Source organism: Kryptolebias marmoratus, linkage group LG11 (assembly GCF_001649575.2).
Source record: "Kryptolebias marmoratus isolate JLee-2015 linkage group LG11, ASM164957v2, whole genome shotgun sequence".
Lineage (NCBI taxonomy): Eukaryota > Metazoa > Chordata > Actinopteri > Cyprinodontiformes > Rivulidae > Kryptolebias > Kryptolebias marmoratus.
This window is the reverse complement of record NC_051440.1, coordinates 7,971,037-7,987,983: the sequence shown is the minus strand read 5'-3', so window position 1 is coordinate 7,987,983 and position 16,947 is coordinate 7,971,037. Positions and strand designations below refer to the sequence as shown.

The window sequence follows — 16,947 nt, the reverse complement described above, 5'->3', positions numbered from 1 at the left end:
CGAAATTATAACCAATCATTTTGTACAGTAATTATAACTTAGTATTTCATAATTATGGCTTAGCATATCGTAATAATGACTTGGCATCTAATATTGGCTCATGCTGTCTCATAATTATGAGATTTTATCCTAAAGTTATGACCATGCATTCAGTCTAATTCACAATTTTGAGATAGCGTCTTGTAACTTCTAACTTTGTCTCTAAATCTTGCAACCTGAGGTTGAACCTTTTTAAATAGCTGCCTAAAATATAACTTGAGATAAAATTACATATTCATTAAAATAAAAACTCGTTTTGTTTTGTTGCTGTTTCCAAACATTTCTTTATTAATGCGAGTTTTCCTCAGCTGTGCGCGTTTTGTCCAGCAGGTGTCGCTGCAGTCGCCTTTTCTGAGGCCGTCACTGTTTACGGAAGTCGGAGTGACGTGTCACTGTCTGCACCAGAGGATTGTGGGAATGAAAGCGGAGCTGACACGGCCGCAGGCAGCGGACAGGTCGGTTTTAGCTAATATCTTCGACTTGGGGCCACTTTTAAGACGCATAAACTTCCGAGTGCCGACGGCTCCTCCTCGAAGCTGACGTCGGGGGGGCTTTTAGGAGGAGGGGTGGGGGGCACATATGCCGGCGTCATCGCTGCTCTCCTGCGCAGGGGCGCCCAGAGCGGAGGAGTGGGGTACCGTGTCGATGGACCGCGGCGTCTGCGTTTCCCTTTCCGCGGGAGGCGAGTGAAGCCAGCGGCGGGTTTACTGCATCCCCGCGGCGACAGGGGCGGCGGGCGACCGCGCTCCCACCTTCCTTCACGTCCCAGAAGTCTGTCGCGGGTTTCCGTCTCGAAAAAAGGACGCCGTCGAAGATGTCGACCAGCAGCCCCGAGGCGGTGAAGAAATTGCTGGAGAACATGCAGACGGACCTGCGGTCTCTCTCCATGGAGTGCAAGAAGAAATTCCCTCCCGTCAAAGAGGTGAGCTCCGTTCAGCCGCTGCCCGGGGGCACGGCACTGTGTCTGGTTTTGTGAAAGCTGGACCTTCGGGTCCTGAAACCGGATTTGTGTGTATGTGTGTGTTTGTTTGAGACGGTTTCCCCACCAACCGCTGGGCCTCTGTGCCCACACTGTTGGAGGAAACCAAAAGTTAGGTCCACTCCCTCTCATTACCTCTGAAAAGCACAGGTGGCTCAGCTGTTTGACTCAGCCTGTAGGCATCCAGACTCTCATAATGATTGTTTTGACTTACTTAGACCTTCACACATGCACGTTTTGAGAGATTAAGCTTGAGAGCATCCATTATTTTGTTTATTCATTATTATTTTGCAGAAGCTCAAACACCTTTCATTTCCATTCAGCTCAGTGATGTGTACTCACATGCAGCTTATCCTATATAAACCACGGGGAAATCAATAATTGACTGAGCGGGCTCATAAATCCTCTTGATTCGGGTCGTTTCGAGCTCCTCGTTTTCGCAGCAGCAATCACCACCATCCCCAGGACGATAAGGAGACAGATATTTGGGCTGTCCTCCTCACAGCTGGACTTATCGAGGTTGGACTGGTCACGTCGGCCTCGACCATTCCTGTGCAGCTTTGGTGTCTTCAGTCCAACATCAGAGGACACCAGGAGATCTTGGGGACAGCGAGCTGGAGCTGGAGTAACTGGGTTGCCTCTCGTGTCGAGGGAATAAAAAGGCAACGCGTTGTTAAATAAAAGACGAGGTTTTCTTCAGAGGATATTGTGACCGATGGACGAGGCTCCCTTTGTCTTCACAGCACTACTACACGTACGAAACGGCTTGGAGGAGCGAGACGAGGGCAACTTTCAGGTTGCCAGACGAGAAAACGAAACCGCGGCTCCTGTCAGGATGTGGCCAGTTGCTCTTGTGTCAAACTCGAGGCCCGCGGGCCTGATCCAACCCTTGGTGACATTTCATCCGGCCCCCGAGATAACATTTGAATTTGATTAGATTTGGCCCTCCGGTCTGTGACAAACAGAGTCTCTGTCGCTTCTCGTTTTTGCTTAAAAATTGGAGCCTGTTTAGCCGTCTCGTGACGGTGACGTTGAAGCCAAGAAATCAAGTTTTAATTTCTCAGTAATCGTTTATTTTGACGAGGGCAACAGAGAGCATGAAATGGGGCGATCAAACTCTTGTTGCTGAACTCGCAGCCAAGAAACGATATCAGATATCTGACTTGAGTCCACGAGACACTTCGATCAGAACTCCCAGGAAGCTCCTCCCTCCTCCTGCCTCATTAAAAAGGGTTTTTTCCCACCAGCTTCTCACCTCTCCAGTCCTCGTACAGATTTTTGCTTCCCTTACAGCAACCAGACGTGTTTATTAAACCAACTGAGACAGTACGCACCATTTGGCATTTGCAAATTTGACAGTGCACAATAACGAGTGAATGAAGGGAATGTATCCCAAAGCTGCCTGGTCGAGGCGTACTTCTTTTTTAAAATATTTTTTCAAAATTCTGCCCTAAAAAACCACACATACATATACATATATAATAGTCAGTCACAGTTGCTTTTCTTGGACCAAGTAAAGGGAAAAGTTGTGGAATAACTCTGGAGTTTGAAGTTCTAAAAGAAACAAATCTGCTATTTAAGCTCCACAAGAAGTGACAGAATCTGCTCATCTGGTTTCATTTAACAAACTAAAAGTCACCAAACTTAAATCTACGTACATTAAACAAGCGTTAGAAGAGCTTGTATCCTGGAAATAATAGATAGAAGAGCGTTCTAAACTGTGGGCTGCTGTAGCAGCTGCTGCCGCATCTTCATTTTCCTCCACAGCAGCTGATCAGGTATGAACAGACATGGCTGAGTGCCAATTAAAATCGATCAGCTGATAAATTGGTCTGTCTGTAGTGAAGTGTTTGGAGAGCCTTTGTGGTCATAGAAATATTTGTTAAAAATCTTTAAAGCCTTATTGCACCTTTTTATTCCCTGTCAGCCTCCGTTTAACGTCCATTTCCTACCGAGTTGTTGCACCACAGTCTGTATTTTCTCATTCCTTATATCTTAGATAGTCCTGTTGATTCTTTGTTTTTCTCTTCTTTTCTTAAAATTAAAGGGAAAATGCAAAAAAGTGTTTGGAAGATAACATAAATATAAAAAAAGTCATAAAAGGTGCTTGTTTTCAGAATCTTGCATTTAAAAAAAAAAGTTACACGAATGTGAAACAAATAAAAGATCGAAAACACAGCTTTGCAAACAAGGCGATAAATGTAGACTTCTTTCTTAAACTGAGAAAAAACCAACATCTATTTAAACAAATATCATCGGCTCTGTCTGACTCCGATTCTGTCGGCTGCTGTTTGCTCACAGGTAGTTGTCGCGGCAACTTTTGGAGTAAATTAAAATGTATTGTGCACCCTTTTGTAAAAGCTAAACGCAGCTCGTCGGCCTGACGGGTCAGGTGGGCTGCACAGAGGCAAAATAAAAAGCTACAGGCTGCGATGCTTTTTGTGATTGACACCAGAAAACTGAGAATGGAAAAAACAAACAAACTGCAAAGTCAGCTCCAGAAATCTGCTGAGTTTTAGAGACACTCGTGACGTGTTTCTGCAGTCTGAGCTTCACTGTCATCTGTGAGCGTTAAAAGTTGTAATGTGTACTTTGTGTAACACTTTCTTTGTAATATATATAAAGGAAGTACATCCCAGTTCTTACCGGGCCACTACTGATGAAGAAGTTGTCAAATGAACTGACGAAGACCATGTTTACATGCACAGAAATACCCACTTCTCGTGAAGAAAACAATCTGCTGAAGAAGCTGCCTGCATGAGATTTATATTCCCGTTTACACGCCAGAGAGTCAAATCTGCATAATCAGGCCCAGTCATCTCAGCTACGCCCACACCGCTGCATTGTTCCGTCGCATCCAGAGGCCGGCTGACTTCTGCGTTCCTCAAACCTCGGAGCACGGCGCACGTTTCCGCCTCTTTACAAAAAAAAAAAAAAGTCTGTCTTCTCTTCCCCCGCGCGGCCTTCCCGCTTTTCTGGCACTCACGCTGCCGGATCCTGTGACAGAAATAAGTCTTTGAAAACAAGAGAAGAAGAAGCTCATCACAAGCAGCTCTGGCGACTCTTGAGCTTAAGACTGTGTGTGTGTGTGTTGCAAGATGTTGTGAAAATCCAAATAGAACTGAACAGGCCAGCTGACTTGTACGCGTCGTACAAGCTGAGTATTCTAAAATCTTGCTCCGTGCCACACTGTAAGACGCAAGATTTGAAAGATGCCAGGCTTTTTTGGACTTAAAAAATAAAAGTCTCGATTTGTTCTGACTCGATTAGATGACAACTCGTCAACTGTAGTTTGTATAAATTTAAATAACTGATATTATTTTTGTTTTTCTTTTTTGAAGTTCTAACCACTGGAACCAACTTCTGCTCTTGCATCGTAGCGTTTTTGTGAAGATCGGTTTAAGGAAGGACTCTTTCTTTTTTATTTCTATGAATAACTTGATAAAGAGTTGTGGTTTAGGTAAAAACAGGCTGTTCAGTCGTCACCTTGTTGTTCTGCAGCTCTGAAGCAGCGAAAGGTTTGAATGATAAAGAGCAGAGATTTAATCACGTTGTTGGTCAAACGTTACAGACGGGAGCAGCAATTGCCACCACCGAATGTTTGTTTAAAATCAGAAGGACTTCCTTGTAATTAAGTTTTAAATCTGAACGCTTCTTCTTTTTTTTTCATCAGTTTTCTTTGTTTTTTTGGGGGGGCTACAGACACCGTTGAGTGTTTGCTGCTCCAGTCATTTGAAACAGAATACAATCAAACCAAAGCAATAAATTAAAATAAATAAATGAAAGTACTGGTCCGCTGGCTGCTCCTTCTGGTGATAAGGCAGCGTGTAGTTTCCTTTCTTTTTTTTTTCCAAGAATATGAAAACGACACCGGTGAAATGATGAGGGACGTAGTGATTTAACAGGAGGCTTGTTCGACACAGACTGACAGGATTTTTCTGACTCGTGAGATCGAGACAAATGTCTCCATTTCACCCCTTCTTTTCCCACCCCCCTCTCAACGTACTTTTCTTTTTCCTCCTAATTTTCTTATACGCCCATCAACCCTCCTGGACGACCTCTCAGGGGGAAATCTGCGTCCAGCAGCACATCCTGCTGATCTCAGAGCTCCGTCGGAGCGTATTTCCTAACCCCTCGATTGGTCTGTTTGGGCCGCCGTTACGCCACGCTGCGCTCGCCGCCGGCAGTGCAGCGGTGCTGCGCTGTCACCACCTTTTTCCACACAATCTGGATCAAAATTAGAATAAACAATTCTCCCTCTCTCTCTCTCTCTCTCCTTTCTCCCTCTAGGCTGCAGAGTCAGGCATTGTGAAGATTAAGACCATAGCAGCCAGGAATACGGACATCCTGGCAGGTGAGTGACACAGGGCTTCAGGAGGTGCGACCTGCTTTCGCTGACACGCACAAAAAAATAAATAAATGAAGTTAAGGACACGTTGTTACAACCTAACCTGGTTATTCTGGGGTTATATTAAACACTGCAAGGCAAAAAGTAATAGCTCAGTTCAGTAATAGCATGTGGCAAAATAATGAGCTCAGTTAAACTAAATATAATGAATGGCTAGGTTTGTTTTTTTTTTCATTGGAAATGATGAGAATAGTCCAAGATGGCAGTATTTCGGGTGCAGCACAACTGGATTTTGATCTGTGCAGCCAGTCAGTGTCGAGCTGTGTATAAATGACCCCGGTGTCACGTTGAAGCTTTTCCCCCTCCAGAGCATAAGGTTCCTGCTGTGGAAACGCACCTGTACGTCTGCACCTAATCCTTCTCATTTCTCCGTATTCGCTTTAAAGCGTTTTTCAACTGCGTTCGGTCACTCCACGCGCAGATAGAAACAAGTCGAGCTTCACGTACCGTGTCCTGAGTGGACACATCAGCTCCACTGAAGACCGTCCACACTCAGCTGTCCCCTCTGTAACCTTACGACGCGCTCACTGTCCACTGCGGCAACAATGGCTTGAACTGTCCAAGCAGTTCAGCGAGGCTTTGGGAAAGCGCGTAATGGTCTAACGTTTTATAGTTTGTTTCTGTGCCGTTTTATTGAAAGCTTTTCTTCGATCTGCTTCTGTCGCCCTCTTCCTGTAGCGCTAAAGGAGAACAGCTCCGAAGTCGTGCAACCCTTCCTGATGGGTTGCGGCACCAAGGAGCCGAAGATCACCCAGCTGTGCTTAGCTGCCATCCAGAGACTCATGTCCCACGAGGTGGTGTCCGAGGTGAGCGCCGTCAGGCTTTAATTCTCTTTGAATGGTTCAGGACAGCAAAGGTCATTGATTGGTTTGCAACCAGAAAAATGGATAAACCACCGAACGTGGAGCGTTCAGTGCGCAGGAGGAAACCCTAAATATGTTCAAACAAGTTTCTTTCTTGCTGGAAATACCTTAAATTGTTATTTTTTTTAGGGATTTACTGAAATACTAAACAGCTCACATAAATAGGAACTTGTTGACACCTTGTTCATGCTAACATCTGGTGCTCATGTGGGTAAACTTTTTATTTGCCTGATTTTTTATTTTTTTATTTTTTTTTTGCATTTGTGTGGTTAAGCTGGAATTTGCTGTGTGGTTTGGGGGGATGGGGTGGTGTGGGGGTGGGCCTTCTGTGGTTTTAGTGTTTCAGTGGGAGAAGCGATGTGCAAAGTCGAAGAGTTCTCTCTGTGCATCGGCATCAGTGTCGGTTTTATTAACAAAAACACTATTATCGTTTCGGCAGCTGGAATTGGTTCAGTTTTACAAACTAAAATGGCTGCAAATCTTCAACGCCGTGGAGTCCAAGTCCCGTGAAATGTCCATCAGCACTTCCCTCAGTGTCATGAGAGTCCTGAAAAGGGACAAAAAAAAGGACAAAGGGCTTTGGCCCAGCTGACTCGTGTTTTGATGAAGTCTGATAGTTTCCGTCTCTGTAGTTCTGCAAAGAATGTCCGTTTTCTTTCATTTTCAGCTCTGTTCGACGCGACCACAGCAGCATCGTTTCTGACGAAGAGATAAGACGACCGTAAGAATCTGATAGTCAATATTAATAGCAGAACTAGAACCCAAACAGCTCACCGGTAACGATCAAGCAATAGAAACGCTCTTTAGGCGTCAGTCCTTTCTCCTCGACCGCTTTGCTTTTTCTTTTTCCACCCCCTAAAAGGATTTATTGCCTCCGTCGGAACCCCGGGCCGAGGAAACGTTCTGACAAGATTTACATGACGTGCGGAGGCAGCGAAACAACCTCCAGGAACACGGCAGGAGCAGGTATTCATCTCAGGAGACGGGCCACTTTAATAACTTTTTAAATTAAACTCCTGTTCAGCGTGAGCTCGTCTGACGGGCGGAGAGGTTGACACCTTTGAAACAACTCGGCTGTGGCCGGAGACGATAGGAGAGCTGTTTGCAAACCGTCCCGTTAAAGATTCTTAATAAACGCTTATTGAACGCTGTCGGTGCGCTACGAACCCGAGGGGCTTATTTAATCAGGTAAAATAAGGTTTTAAAGATTAAAGAACAGTGTCTTCTTTTTTTTTTTTTGTCTTAAAACCTTTTTACACGGACACATGGGAGCATTTAGAGTTATGCTGAGGAACAAATATAAAGTTTGTTTCTTTTCAAAATAAAAACTAAACAAACACCTCAGCCTCTTGGAAACTGATGGGACATTTTTTTAATTGTAATTGGTTTTAGGTTCAAATGTTGCAGCCATCCGAAAGATAAAGGTGGAAATCAGCACATGTAGCATATTTTCATCTTTATTTTTATTTTTGATGTTTCTTTTTTTAGTCTGTTTGAACTGATGTGTGCCAGACTGTATAGTTTTGTCCTTATGACACCACCTATTGTGACATTTACGATGTCTGAGGACGATTTCGTCAGATTATCTCCACATTTACAAGTCCCTGTTCCACGTTTAAGACGTGTTATTTTTGTCGTCTCTTCCTCTTTCAGTCCCCCTCTCCGTGCCGTCTCTACCCCTGTCTCGGAGCTGTTGTTTTCACACCGTAACAGTCAGCAAGCTGCAACATCTAGCCGGAAAATTTTAAAAAAAGGCTACAAAGCGGTCACGCACGCGTGCATTTTCTAATCCATTTACCTTTCTTTTCCCCTCCCCGAAGCTCTCCGCTTCATAAACGGTGAATTTCAAAGCTCAGGGCCACACGGGACAAAGCCAAACCATCTCAGTTCGCATTCCTAAAGTGCCGCTGGAGAGAGCCAGGATTGTTGTTTTGTCACAAAACGCAGACAGTCCTCGGGGGGAGGACAGGACACAACTCTGTTCAAATGTCTTGACAGAAAAAGCTCTAATGGGACAGGAAAGGCAGCGAATTACCACCTTAACGGTGGCTGCTTGGAAGACATCTTATGGGACAAGACTGGAGAGAAACTGTCAACGTTTTCCTGTCGAGACATGGACCTTTCAGAAGACAAACACGACTGCCGGGGAGTTTATGTGCGTCAGGAAATGGGGCTGTCGCTCTCCAAACCTCTGGAGAGCTGTGTGCTGGCTGTAATAAAGCAAAAAAAAAAAAAGATTTGATCAGAGAGAAAAAACCAGAAAGGTTTAGGTTGAGTCCTTCAGACAATATACAGTAGCTGGAAAAATTAGCTCCCAAAATGAGTTGTACAAAAAGGTGGTTTCATTTTTTTGTTTGGTTTTTTTTTTTAGCTTTGAGGTCAAAGCCTGTTTTGGACAGCCAGGCCCCCAAGAAAGAGGATATGCAGCGTCTCTTTACATCAGCTTCAGCTTGCTCTAGTTGCTAAATTCAGTATTCAGTATTTTTTAAAGCTTTTCATGTCATCACTGCTTGGAAAGAACTATTACCTCAGCCCGGTAGTGTGTGTGTGTCCGAGGCACGAGGCATAAACACACACTGTTGCGGGAAGTTTCACCAAGTTTAATGTGCTTTGTTGTTTATAAAACAGGCGGCAGCAGGGAACATTATCAACATGTTGTGGCAGCTGATGGAGAACGGTTTGGAGGAGCTGAAGCTCTTACAGACGGTTCTAGTCCTGCTGACGACCAACACAGTTGTTCACGATGAAGTTCTTTCTAAGGTACAAAGCCACCTACATCATATCAGTGTGGTTTTTTTTTTCATTCTTTAAAGATGCCTTACTCTTTTTATCTGCGCTTATCTATCGTTCTTGAAACTTTTCTGGTTCTGACATTTTTCTCCTGCGAGTCGTCTTCATTAAGCTGTATCTGTCGCGCGTTATCGTGGCCGGCAGTTTCAGATTTGTGCCCTTGCAGCTTAACTTTGTTATCATTTTCGTGCATGCAAAACACAGAAGTCCAACTTGGACCGGCGCGCAGAGTTCGCCGTAACAATATTCCGTTTCTGTCGCCGCGCAGGCCATCGTGCTGTGTTTCCGCCTCCACTTCACCAAGGACAACATCACCAACAACACGGCGGCTGCCACCGTCAGACAAGTGGTCACAGTCGTGTTTGAGAGGATGGTGGCAGAGGACGAGCGGTTTAAAGGTTCGACGGCACAGGGGCAGTTTCTACACAGACAACGCTGCTGACAGGACAGAAGTACAGTTCATTAATGCACACTGTGTTTAACCTCCAGGCATTGTGGAGCAACCTCCTCCCGTCCAAGGAAACACCAACAGGCGCTCTGTTAGTACTCTGAGACCCAGCGCCAAGGACGCATACATGCTGTTTCAGGTAAATCCACCAGGGGGCAGTAGCCCTCCACAGAGCTACGCCCCCTCCTTTGTTTTGGCTGGAGTGAAATCCCTGCACTAAGTTGGTTTTCTGTGGTTTAAAGAAAGAATGGGCAGCTGGTCTTACCACTATTGGATTTTAAAGTTGTGAATGTTCAGTGGTCCCCTGTCCAAGTGTCCCCCTTGTTGTCCACCAACAGAAACCCTTTGTGTGAGGACCTTTGTCCTCCCTACAGAGCTCAGTCAGTGCACTTTTCCTGCAGCTGTGATGTCTGCGGGACACAACGCTCCTTTTGTCCTGAACATTGTCGGCTTTTGCCCGCAGGACTTGTGCCAGCTAGTGAATGCTGACGCCCCCTACTGGCTGGTGGGGATGACGGAGATGACTCGGACCTTTGGCCTGGAGCTGCTCGAGTCCGTCCTCAACGATTTCTCGGGAGTTTTCCTACAGGTACACGCGCCGTTCCAGCGTTACGATTAATCGCTTTCTGCCGCTCGGCTTTTTATCTGGTCCAACGTTCCTCGCCTGTGTCCCGCTCAGCACCAGGAGTTCAGTTTCCTGCTCAAAGAAAGGGTGTGCCCCCTCGTCATCAAGCTCTTCTCGCCCAACATCAAGTTCCGACAGGGCACGGGCAGCGCCGCCGCACCAGCACCCGTGGAGAAACCTTACTTTCCCATCTGCATGAGGTTGCTGCGAGTGGTTTCAGTCCTCATCAAGCACTTCTACAGTTTACTGGTAAGCTGCCAGTCTCATCCAGACTGCTGCGGGACGTATTATTTATGGATTTATTCATTTATCTAGTCTGTTTAGCGTTGTACTGGCTGAGAAGTCGGCATGTCTTTGTTCTGCACCACGTGATTTAATGAACTTCAATGAATCAAAGCTATATATTTTTTTAATTTTCTGACATTTTGTCAGTTCTTGAAAAGTGAAAACTTGTCACGTTGCCTGGGAACATTCCCCAGGCCACTGAACCTCAAAACCCTTTGGTGTTTAGGTATTCTGTTTCTGACCCGGTCGGGAGCGTTCCTTCCCCCCTCCCCCTCTGACGCAGTCGGCCTATGTGTGTGTTTTTGCTTTACAGGTGACGGAGTGTGAGATCTTCTTGTCTCTGCTGGTGAAGTTTCTTGACGGGGAGAAGCCCCAGTGGCTCCGAGCGGTGGCTGTGGAGTCGGTCCACAGGCTGTGTGTGCAGCCTCATTTGTTATGGTAAATAACCCGATGCACATATCAGCAGCCTGAAACGTTGGAATGCTGCGCGTCCTATGTCAATAAATAAACTTGATGCAGTCTTGATGTTTTATTAAAGCCTGAGTCAAGCTGAAGCAGTTCTTACTGCGTTACCCTGTGCTGGTTTTGTTTTTTCCTCATTTGGCTTGGTTCCTTGTTGTGTGTGTGTGTGTTTGTCCACAAACTGTTTTCTTCTTTCAGTTCCTTCTGTCAGTCGTACGACATGAAGCAGCACTCCACTAAGGTGTTCCGAGACATTGTCAACGCCCTGGGATCCTTCATTCAGTCCCTCTTTATCGTCCCCAATGCCGGCAACGCTGCTGCTGTCAGCGCCCCTGCTGGTGAGTGTTCGCCGTTCATTTCAGTACGAAGCAACGTTTTTATAAAATGGATATATCACAGCGATGGCTTCAAAGGCTCCTGAAGCTTCAGCTTATGAACTACATCTGCCTGAAATGACGAACGGCTTAAACTGAAACAGGAGTTAATATGATATGAGCGGGGTATTTGGATGTACATTCATTTAACTTGTTCCACTTTATTCTCTGACCCTTCTCCCCTCCTCTCCAGGCGGCTCGGGTTCGGGGGCTCAGGGCGCAGCTCAGGGCGGCCCGGGGACAGGAGGGGTCAGCGGCACCTTGACCACCCAGGCTGCATTTGAATACCGTGGCACCTGGATCCCTCTCATGAATGTCAGCGTGCAGGGCAGTGCCAAGGCGACATAGTAAGAACTGTTAATATAATCTAAACTGTTTAATTTCTTCTTTTTATATATATATATATATATATATATATATATATATATATATATATATATATATAAGTTACTGTAAAGCTACAGGGCTGAACAAGCAGTACTCCAGAGACGTATCAGTATGTTCAATGCTTGCATATATAATTTATAAATTGTCTCCAGTTTGGAGATGTTGGACAAGGTGGAGCCCCCGTCCATCCCAGAGGGCTATGCCATGTCGGTGGCCTTCAGCGCCCTGCTCGACCTGGTGAGGGGCATCACATCCATGATCGAAAGGGAGCTGGCCGCGGAGGAGGCGGCAGCTGCAGAGTTCAGGGAGACCCACCCCGACCAGGAGTGGAGGCCACAGCCCGGTGAGGACAGGAGGACAGGACAAACAGGCTCGTTCTGATAACATGCTGGACAGGACAGAGACCGAGACAGATCGGTCAGGTGTTGTTTGAATAAATCCAGGTTTAGCTTGACGGACGAGGTGCAGCAAAACTAACCCATTTGAGGTGTGTTGCTGCCTGATTTTTTAAAAATATTTAGCTTCCAAGTAGTCCAACTTTCTTGTAATCTTTTAAAGTGGTTTTGATCCGTCGTTCATCAGGCTTCGTAAGATTTTTATAATCTTATAAACTTCGTCCGCTTTGTCCCTCATTTTCAGAAGGATGCATATTTTATATTTGTTGTTTGAAACAATTTCCCTCTGACCTTTGAATCATTCAGGCTTAAAAACGGAGGTGAACCAGTGTTGTGTGTACCTGGAACAAACCATTTATAGAACCCATAATCCACTTGGTTTCCCACAGTTTGTCACAAAGGCACAATTTGTTCCAAGTTCTTCAACTGAATGAATTAAAAATAAACAAGTAAACACAATTTTAAACATTTTACTATACACTTTTAGCTAAACACTTGGCATAAAGTAGATGATCTCAGATCTTTCCTCTTTTTTTCTGTTTCTTAAAGTCTTCAGATACTCTTCAGCTGCTGTGGATAACGTTTAGGCCTGACACTTTCTCTTTAGTCCTTTTTTTTGGCTTCTTTGGGTGTTTTTAAGCTCAGGCTGAATATGCTGTCGCGGTCAGGTCGAGGGACCGGACAGGAAATAAGTGGAAAAAGCAGCAGAACTTTGAAAAGACCCTCAGAAAGCCTGAAGAGCTGCTGAACTCAAAGAATACCTGCCCCGTTAGAAGCAAAATGTACAGGAAATTAGAGGTGGTTTTACTTAGTTTTTCGTGTTCACTGAGCCCTCAAGTGGCCAATCTTGTACCTGTCTGGCTTTTAGTTTCATGTGATAGGAAAAAAAAAAATTTATATATATATACACACTCATCTGTGTAGCTATACTGTCCAAACTGCAGTGGATAAAATATTTGTTTTTCTTATCTCAGGGGCTCACTTGGTTTGGGAGGAGATGGTCATCGCCAGCTGGTGTGGACTCCTTGCTGCCCTGTCTCTGCTGCTGGATGCCAGGTAAAAGAAAATTTTAAAAAGTACCTTACGTTTACTCTAAATTACACAGAACGATCAGTTTATTCAATCAGACAACAGTGGACATCAGGAAAACAGGAAGTTTCAAATATAAGCTTAGTAATGTGCCGTAGTGAGACGTTTTTGATTGTTTTTAAATGTACTGCACAATTTAAACACCATTTATTAAACCAGTAGTTGCAAAATACTGTTTATGACGCAGGCTTTTATTCTGAAATTACATGAAAATGCTACATTAATAAGATTCTCTTGCATTAAGGATTTATCACTACATTTGTAGGGACGTTATTGGTTTAAAAGGTTCCTTTTAAAGCTATCAGTTAATACGCACAGTATGATTTTTAGCATTTAGACACGTACTTCAAGATTAGTAGACTTCACATTTCTGTTTTCGTCTCCTTCGTCCCGCGCCCTCAGCACGGACGAGACGGCCACGGAGAACATCCTGAAGGCGGAGCTGACCATGGCCTCGCTCTGCGGCCGTCTCGGGCTCGTGACGCCGCGCGACGCGTTCATCACGGCCATCTGCAAGGCCTCCCTGCCGCCACATTACGCCCTGACGGTCCTCAGCACCAACACCGCCAACCTCTCCGGCAAAGGTACGACTTTACAGACGAAGCCCGGGGAGGCGTCAGGGGTCCCGCTGCTTACGTACAGCAGAACTTATTTAAAAAGAACTCATTTGTGTCTCCAACTCTGGCCTCTTATCGTTGTGTTTGTGTTACACCATCAAGCTCCTTTAATCTCCCATATGGTTAGATGAGCTTAAGATGTAAGATGTTCTCATTGCATGCATCCGTAATATTTCACTGCTGCTTCCTGTTCGAAACATCAGGGGAATCCCTTTGGACAAAGGCTTTTCTAAACCAGCAGCTCAGATTTGTTTGCATATTATTTTCTTGCAGCGAAGTTGGTAAATTGGTTCTCAACTCCCAGTGGATGTTTACATCCGAGTTCATTAAGAATCGAAACGAACGCCTGTTTGTTTGCGTCATTAAAAGACCTGACTTGTGTCTGTATACCTGTTTTCCCTCAGCCTACTCCATCCAGGGCCAAAGCGTGCAGATTATCAGCCCATCCAGCGAGTCCCATCAGCAGGTGGTAGCCGTCGGGCAGCCGCTCACCTCCCAGCCCCAGGGCACCGTGGTGGTGAGGACACTTCCTGCGTTCAGACGTTCAGAGCTTGGGTTCACGCTCGAGTTATCCAGGAGCCGAATTTTGGGATTTTTTTTTTCCCCCTCATCAGCAACGTCCCAGAAAAGGATGCAAAACGTGCCCTAAAGAGTGTTGCTGTGGATGTTTATAGGAATCCACGAAGCTAGTTCAGTTCAGCACGGCTAAATCTAAAGGCTCTTTCACAAAACACCTCAGGACACCTGAGGCCGGGACTTGGACGCCTTCCGACCGCCTCGGTGGGATCTCTGAATGGACCGAGGCGGCGGGGGGAAGGGGGCCACGGAGCGAGGTAGTAACGTGTTAGGAAAGGCAGGAAAGGCAGACCGGCTTTGCGGTCAAATATTGTGACAAAGCTTTAATTCAATAAACGTCAAATCAGGTTAAATGAAAGTCAGGTAAACCTTCTTGCAAAAGAAGAAAAGAACTAAATAAACCTAAATTCATCCATATTTCCAGAAAATTACAGAAATTTTCTAAAACATAAAGGAAAAAAATCAGCTGTGTCTTATTGAATCTACAAAAGATTTTTAGTGTCTTCGCTGACTGACTTTGCTGTGTTTAAAGAAATTTAAACATACTGTAGAATGTAATGCCAGCAACACTCAAAAAATGTCAGAACGGCATCAAAAAAGTACAGAAATGATTCGTCTTTCAAGATTATGGGATGGTTTCACAATCAGCAGATTATGCGGTGAATGTGTCAGAATTAAGGAGAAAAGGAGGAACCACCGAAGGCTCAGTTCTTCCAGGAAAGAATGAGTCTTTGCTCATTTGGAAGACGCGTGCTTCAAACCTTCGCCTGCGTAAAAGTGAAGACGGTTCAAGACGACGAGAGAAACAGAGGCCAGAAATTACCGCTAGCCTCAGGCGGCCCTGCGGCGGAAGCCGTCGTGCAGCTGTGATCAATAAAGTCATTCAGGCTTTTAGGAGGACCGCCGGTCCACCTCTGCGACCCGAAATGCAACCTCAGATTTTATTACGCGGGGAAATCAAGCCACTACAGAGTCGTTAGGGCGAGAGCTTTTCCTCAGATGAGCAGAAAGACAAGGAGGACGCTCTGGTCCGATGGCTCCGAGTTCACTGATGTCAGTGAAGAGGAAGAGCTGAGGAAGGAAAAAAAGCTGTTATTAATGCGCAGGGCTGTATTGAACTGTATGAATTTTCAAAAAAAAACAATCCCCGGATATTTCAGCAAAATAACGCTCGACTTAGAACGGAGCAGAATTTTTCAATAATAAATAACAAATTCACATTTTTGTTCCCATCCTTTTTTACAAAATGTCCCTTTTTTCCCCTCCCGGCTGGCGTTGAGGTTTGGTTATCGGCGTTTAACATAGGAGAGTAAATATGTAAATCGTTTTAATTGTCCGTTTCCTAAGAAGTCCCTCCCGCCCGAACGTTGCTGGGAATCCGCATGAACACGTACTCGCGGGCAACATAAAAAAGAAAAACCCAATTAGCTCGCGGGGCTGTTGCCGCGGCTAATGCGCGCGCCGAAGACGACGGCTACTGCTAAGAAGCTGCACCTCTGAGGGCCCTAACGGAGACGAGGGCCACTCGTTATTGCCGGCAGCAGGTGAGGCGTGCTCGCGCATCTAAATTTCCCCCGAGGCCAATAGCGTTTCAGCCCATCTCCACAGTGACTGTGACCTTGTCCGTGGAGTAATCATCCTGTAGTCGCAGATTTCCCCGCAGTCATATGGGCGCCGAGCTTTAAGACCTCTCACCTTATTGCTTCCGCTGTTTCGCAACCAAATCCAATCGTTCTATTTGAACCGAAACACGAGTTCTGTTTGCTCCGGAGAGGTGTCTGATAAATACATGAAACTGTTTTTGTTTTGTTTTTTTCAGCTGACCGCCAAAAATATCCAGTGTATGCGAACGCTGCTGAACCTAGCCCACTGCCACGGGGCCGTGCTGGGCACCTCCTGGCAGCTGGTCCTGGCTACTCTCCAGGTACCGCAAAGGCTTATTATTATTTTTTAACACAAATACATGGGAGCACATTATTTAACTACACAGGGTGTGTTGCATTTTACTTGTGTAACCAATTACAAGCAAATAGTTTAATTTGTTTGTTGTAGATTTTTAGAAGCATAAGAGTGCCAGTTTGAAGCTTTTTATATAGACAAGCAGGGGCGTCACTAGGTTTTAAGGACAAGGGGGGCTTAGCCCCCAGGAGATGCACAGAATGTGAGCAGAAGTAGTGGGCGAGAACAAAATTTCTCAAACAGCTAACAAAACCTGAGTTGCTTTTCCACATTTTTGGACACATTTAACAGATACCTTACTGTGTCAATGTTTTAAGCAACCAATTATATTTTTATTCAGAACATCAAACAAGAAGTATGTTTACAGTTTTAACAAGGAAAATGAACATATGTTTTATTTTTATTTTGTGAATTATATGGTTATTTATTTAAACTCATATTCTGGCCACATTATATTGAATTTTTGTAAAAAAAAAAAAATTTGACACCCAAATTATTTAGGGGGGCTTCAGCCAATGTAATCAAGCCTAATTTGGGAGATAAAATCAGTGCACCAGTTTTAACGTTTCAGATGATATCTCTTCAGGTTCTTTGGTTTCGTTTTTTTTTTTTTTTAACTCTCTGGATTTTTCTCTTCCAGCATTTAGTTTG

The 16,947-nt window shown here is 45.0% G+C and overlaps 1 protein-coding gene across 1 annotated transcript in view; it reads left to right on the top strand.

The window, feature by feature from the left end:
- Nucleotides 1–390: 390 nt before the first annotated feature.
- The window catches only part of mon2 (MON2 homolog, regulator of endosome-to-Golgi trafficking), a gene marked incomplete in the record, with an annotated part of 32,184 nt that continues 15,627 nt past the window's right edge, over nt 391–16,947 (top strand). Inside the window, 16 exon segments of the mRNA XM_025002440.2 lie at nt 391–961; nt 5,309–5,372; nt 6,105–6,232; nt 8,918–9,049; nt 9,348–9,477; nt 9,569–9,666; nt 9,991–10,116; nt 10,207–10,401; nt 10,751–10,875; nt 11,098–11,237; nt 11,467–11,620; nt 11,813–12,003; nt 13,030–13,111; nt 13,547–13,728; nt 14,166–14,278; nt 16,157–16,261. Coding sequence (XP_024858208.1) covers nt 854–961; nt 5,309–5,372; nt 6,105–6,232; nt 8,918–9,049; nt 9,348–9,477; nt 9,569–9,666; nt 9,991–10,116; nt 10,207–10,401; nt 10,751–10,875; nt 11,098–11,237; nt 11,467–11,620; nt 11,813–12,003; nt 13,030–13,111; nt 13,547–13,728; nt 14,166–14,278; nt 16,157–16,261 — 2,073 coding nt within the window.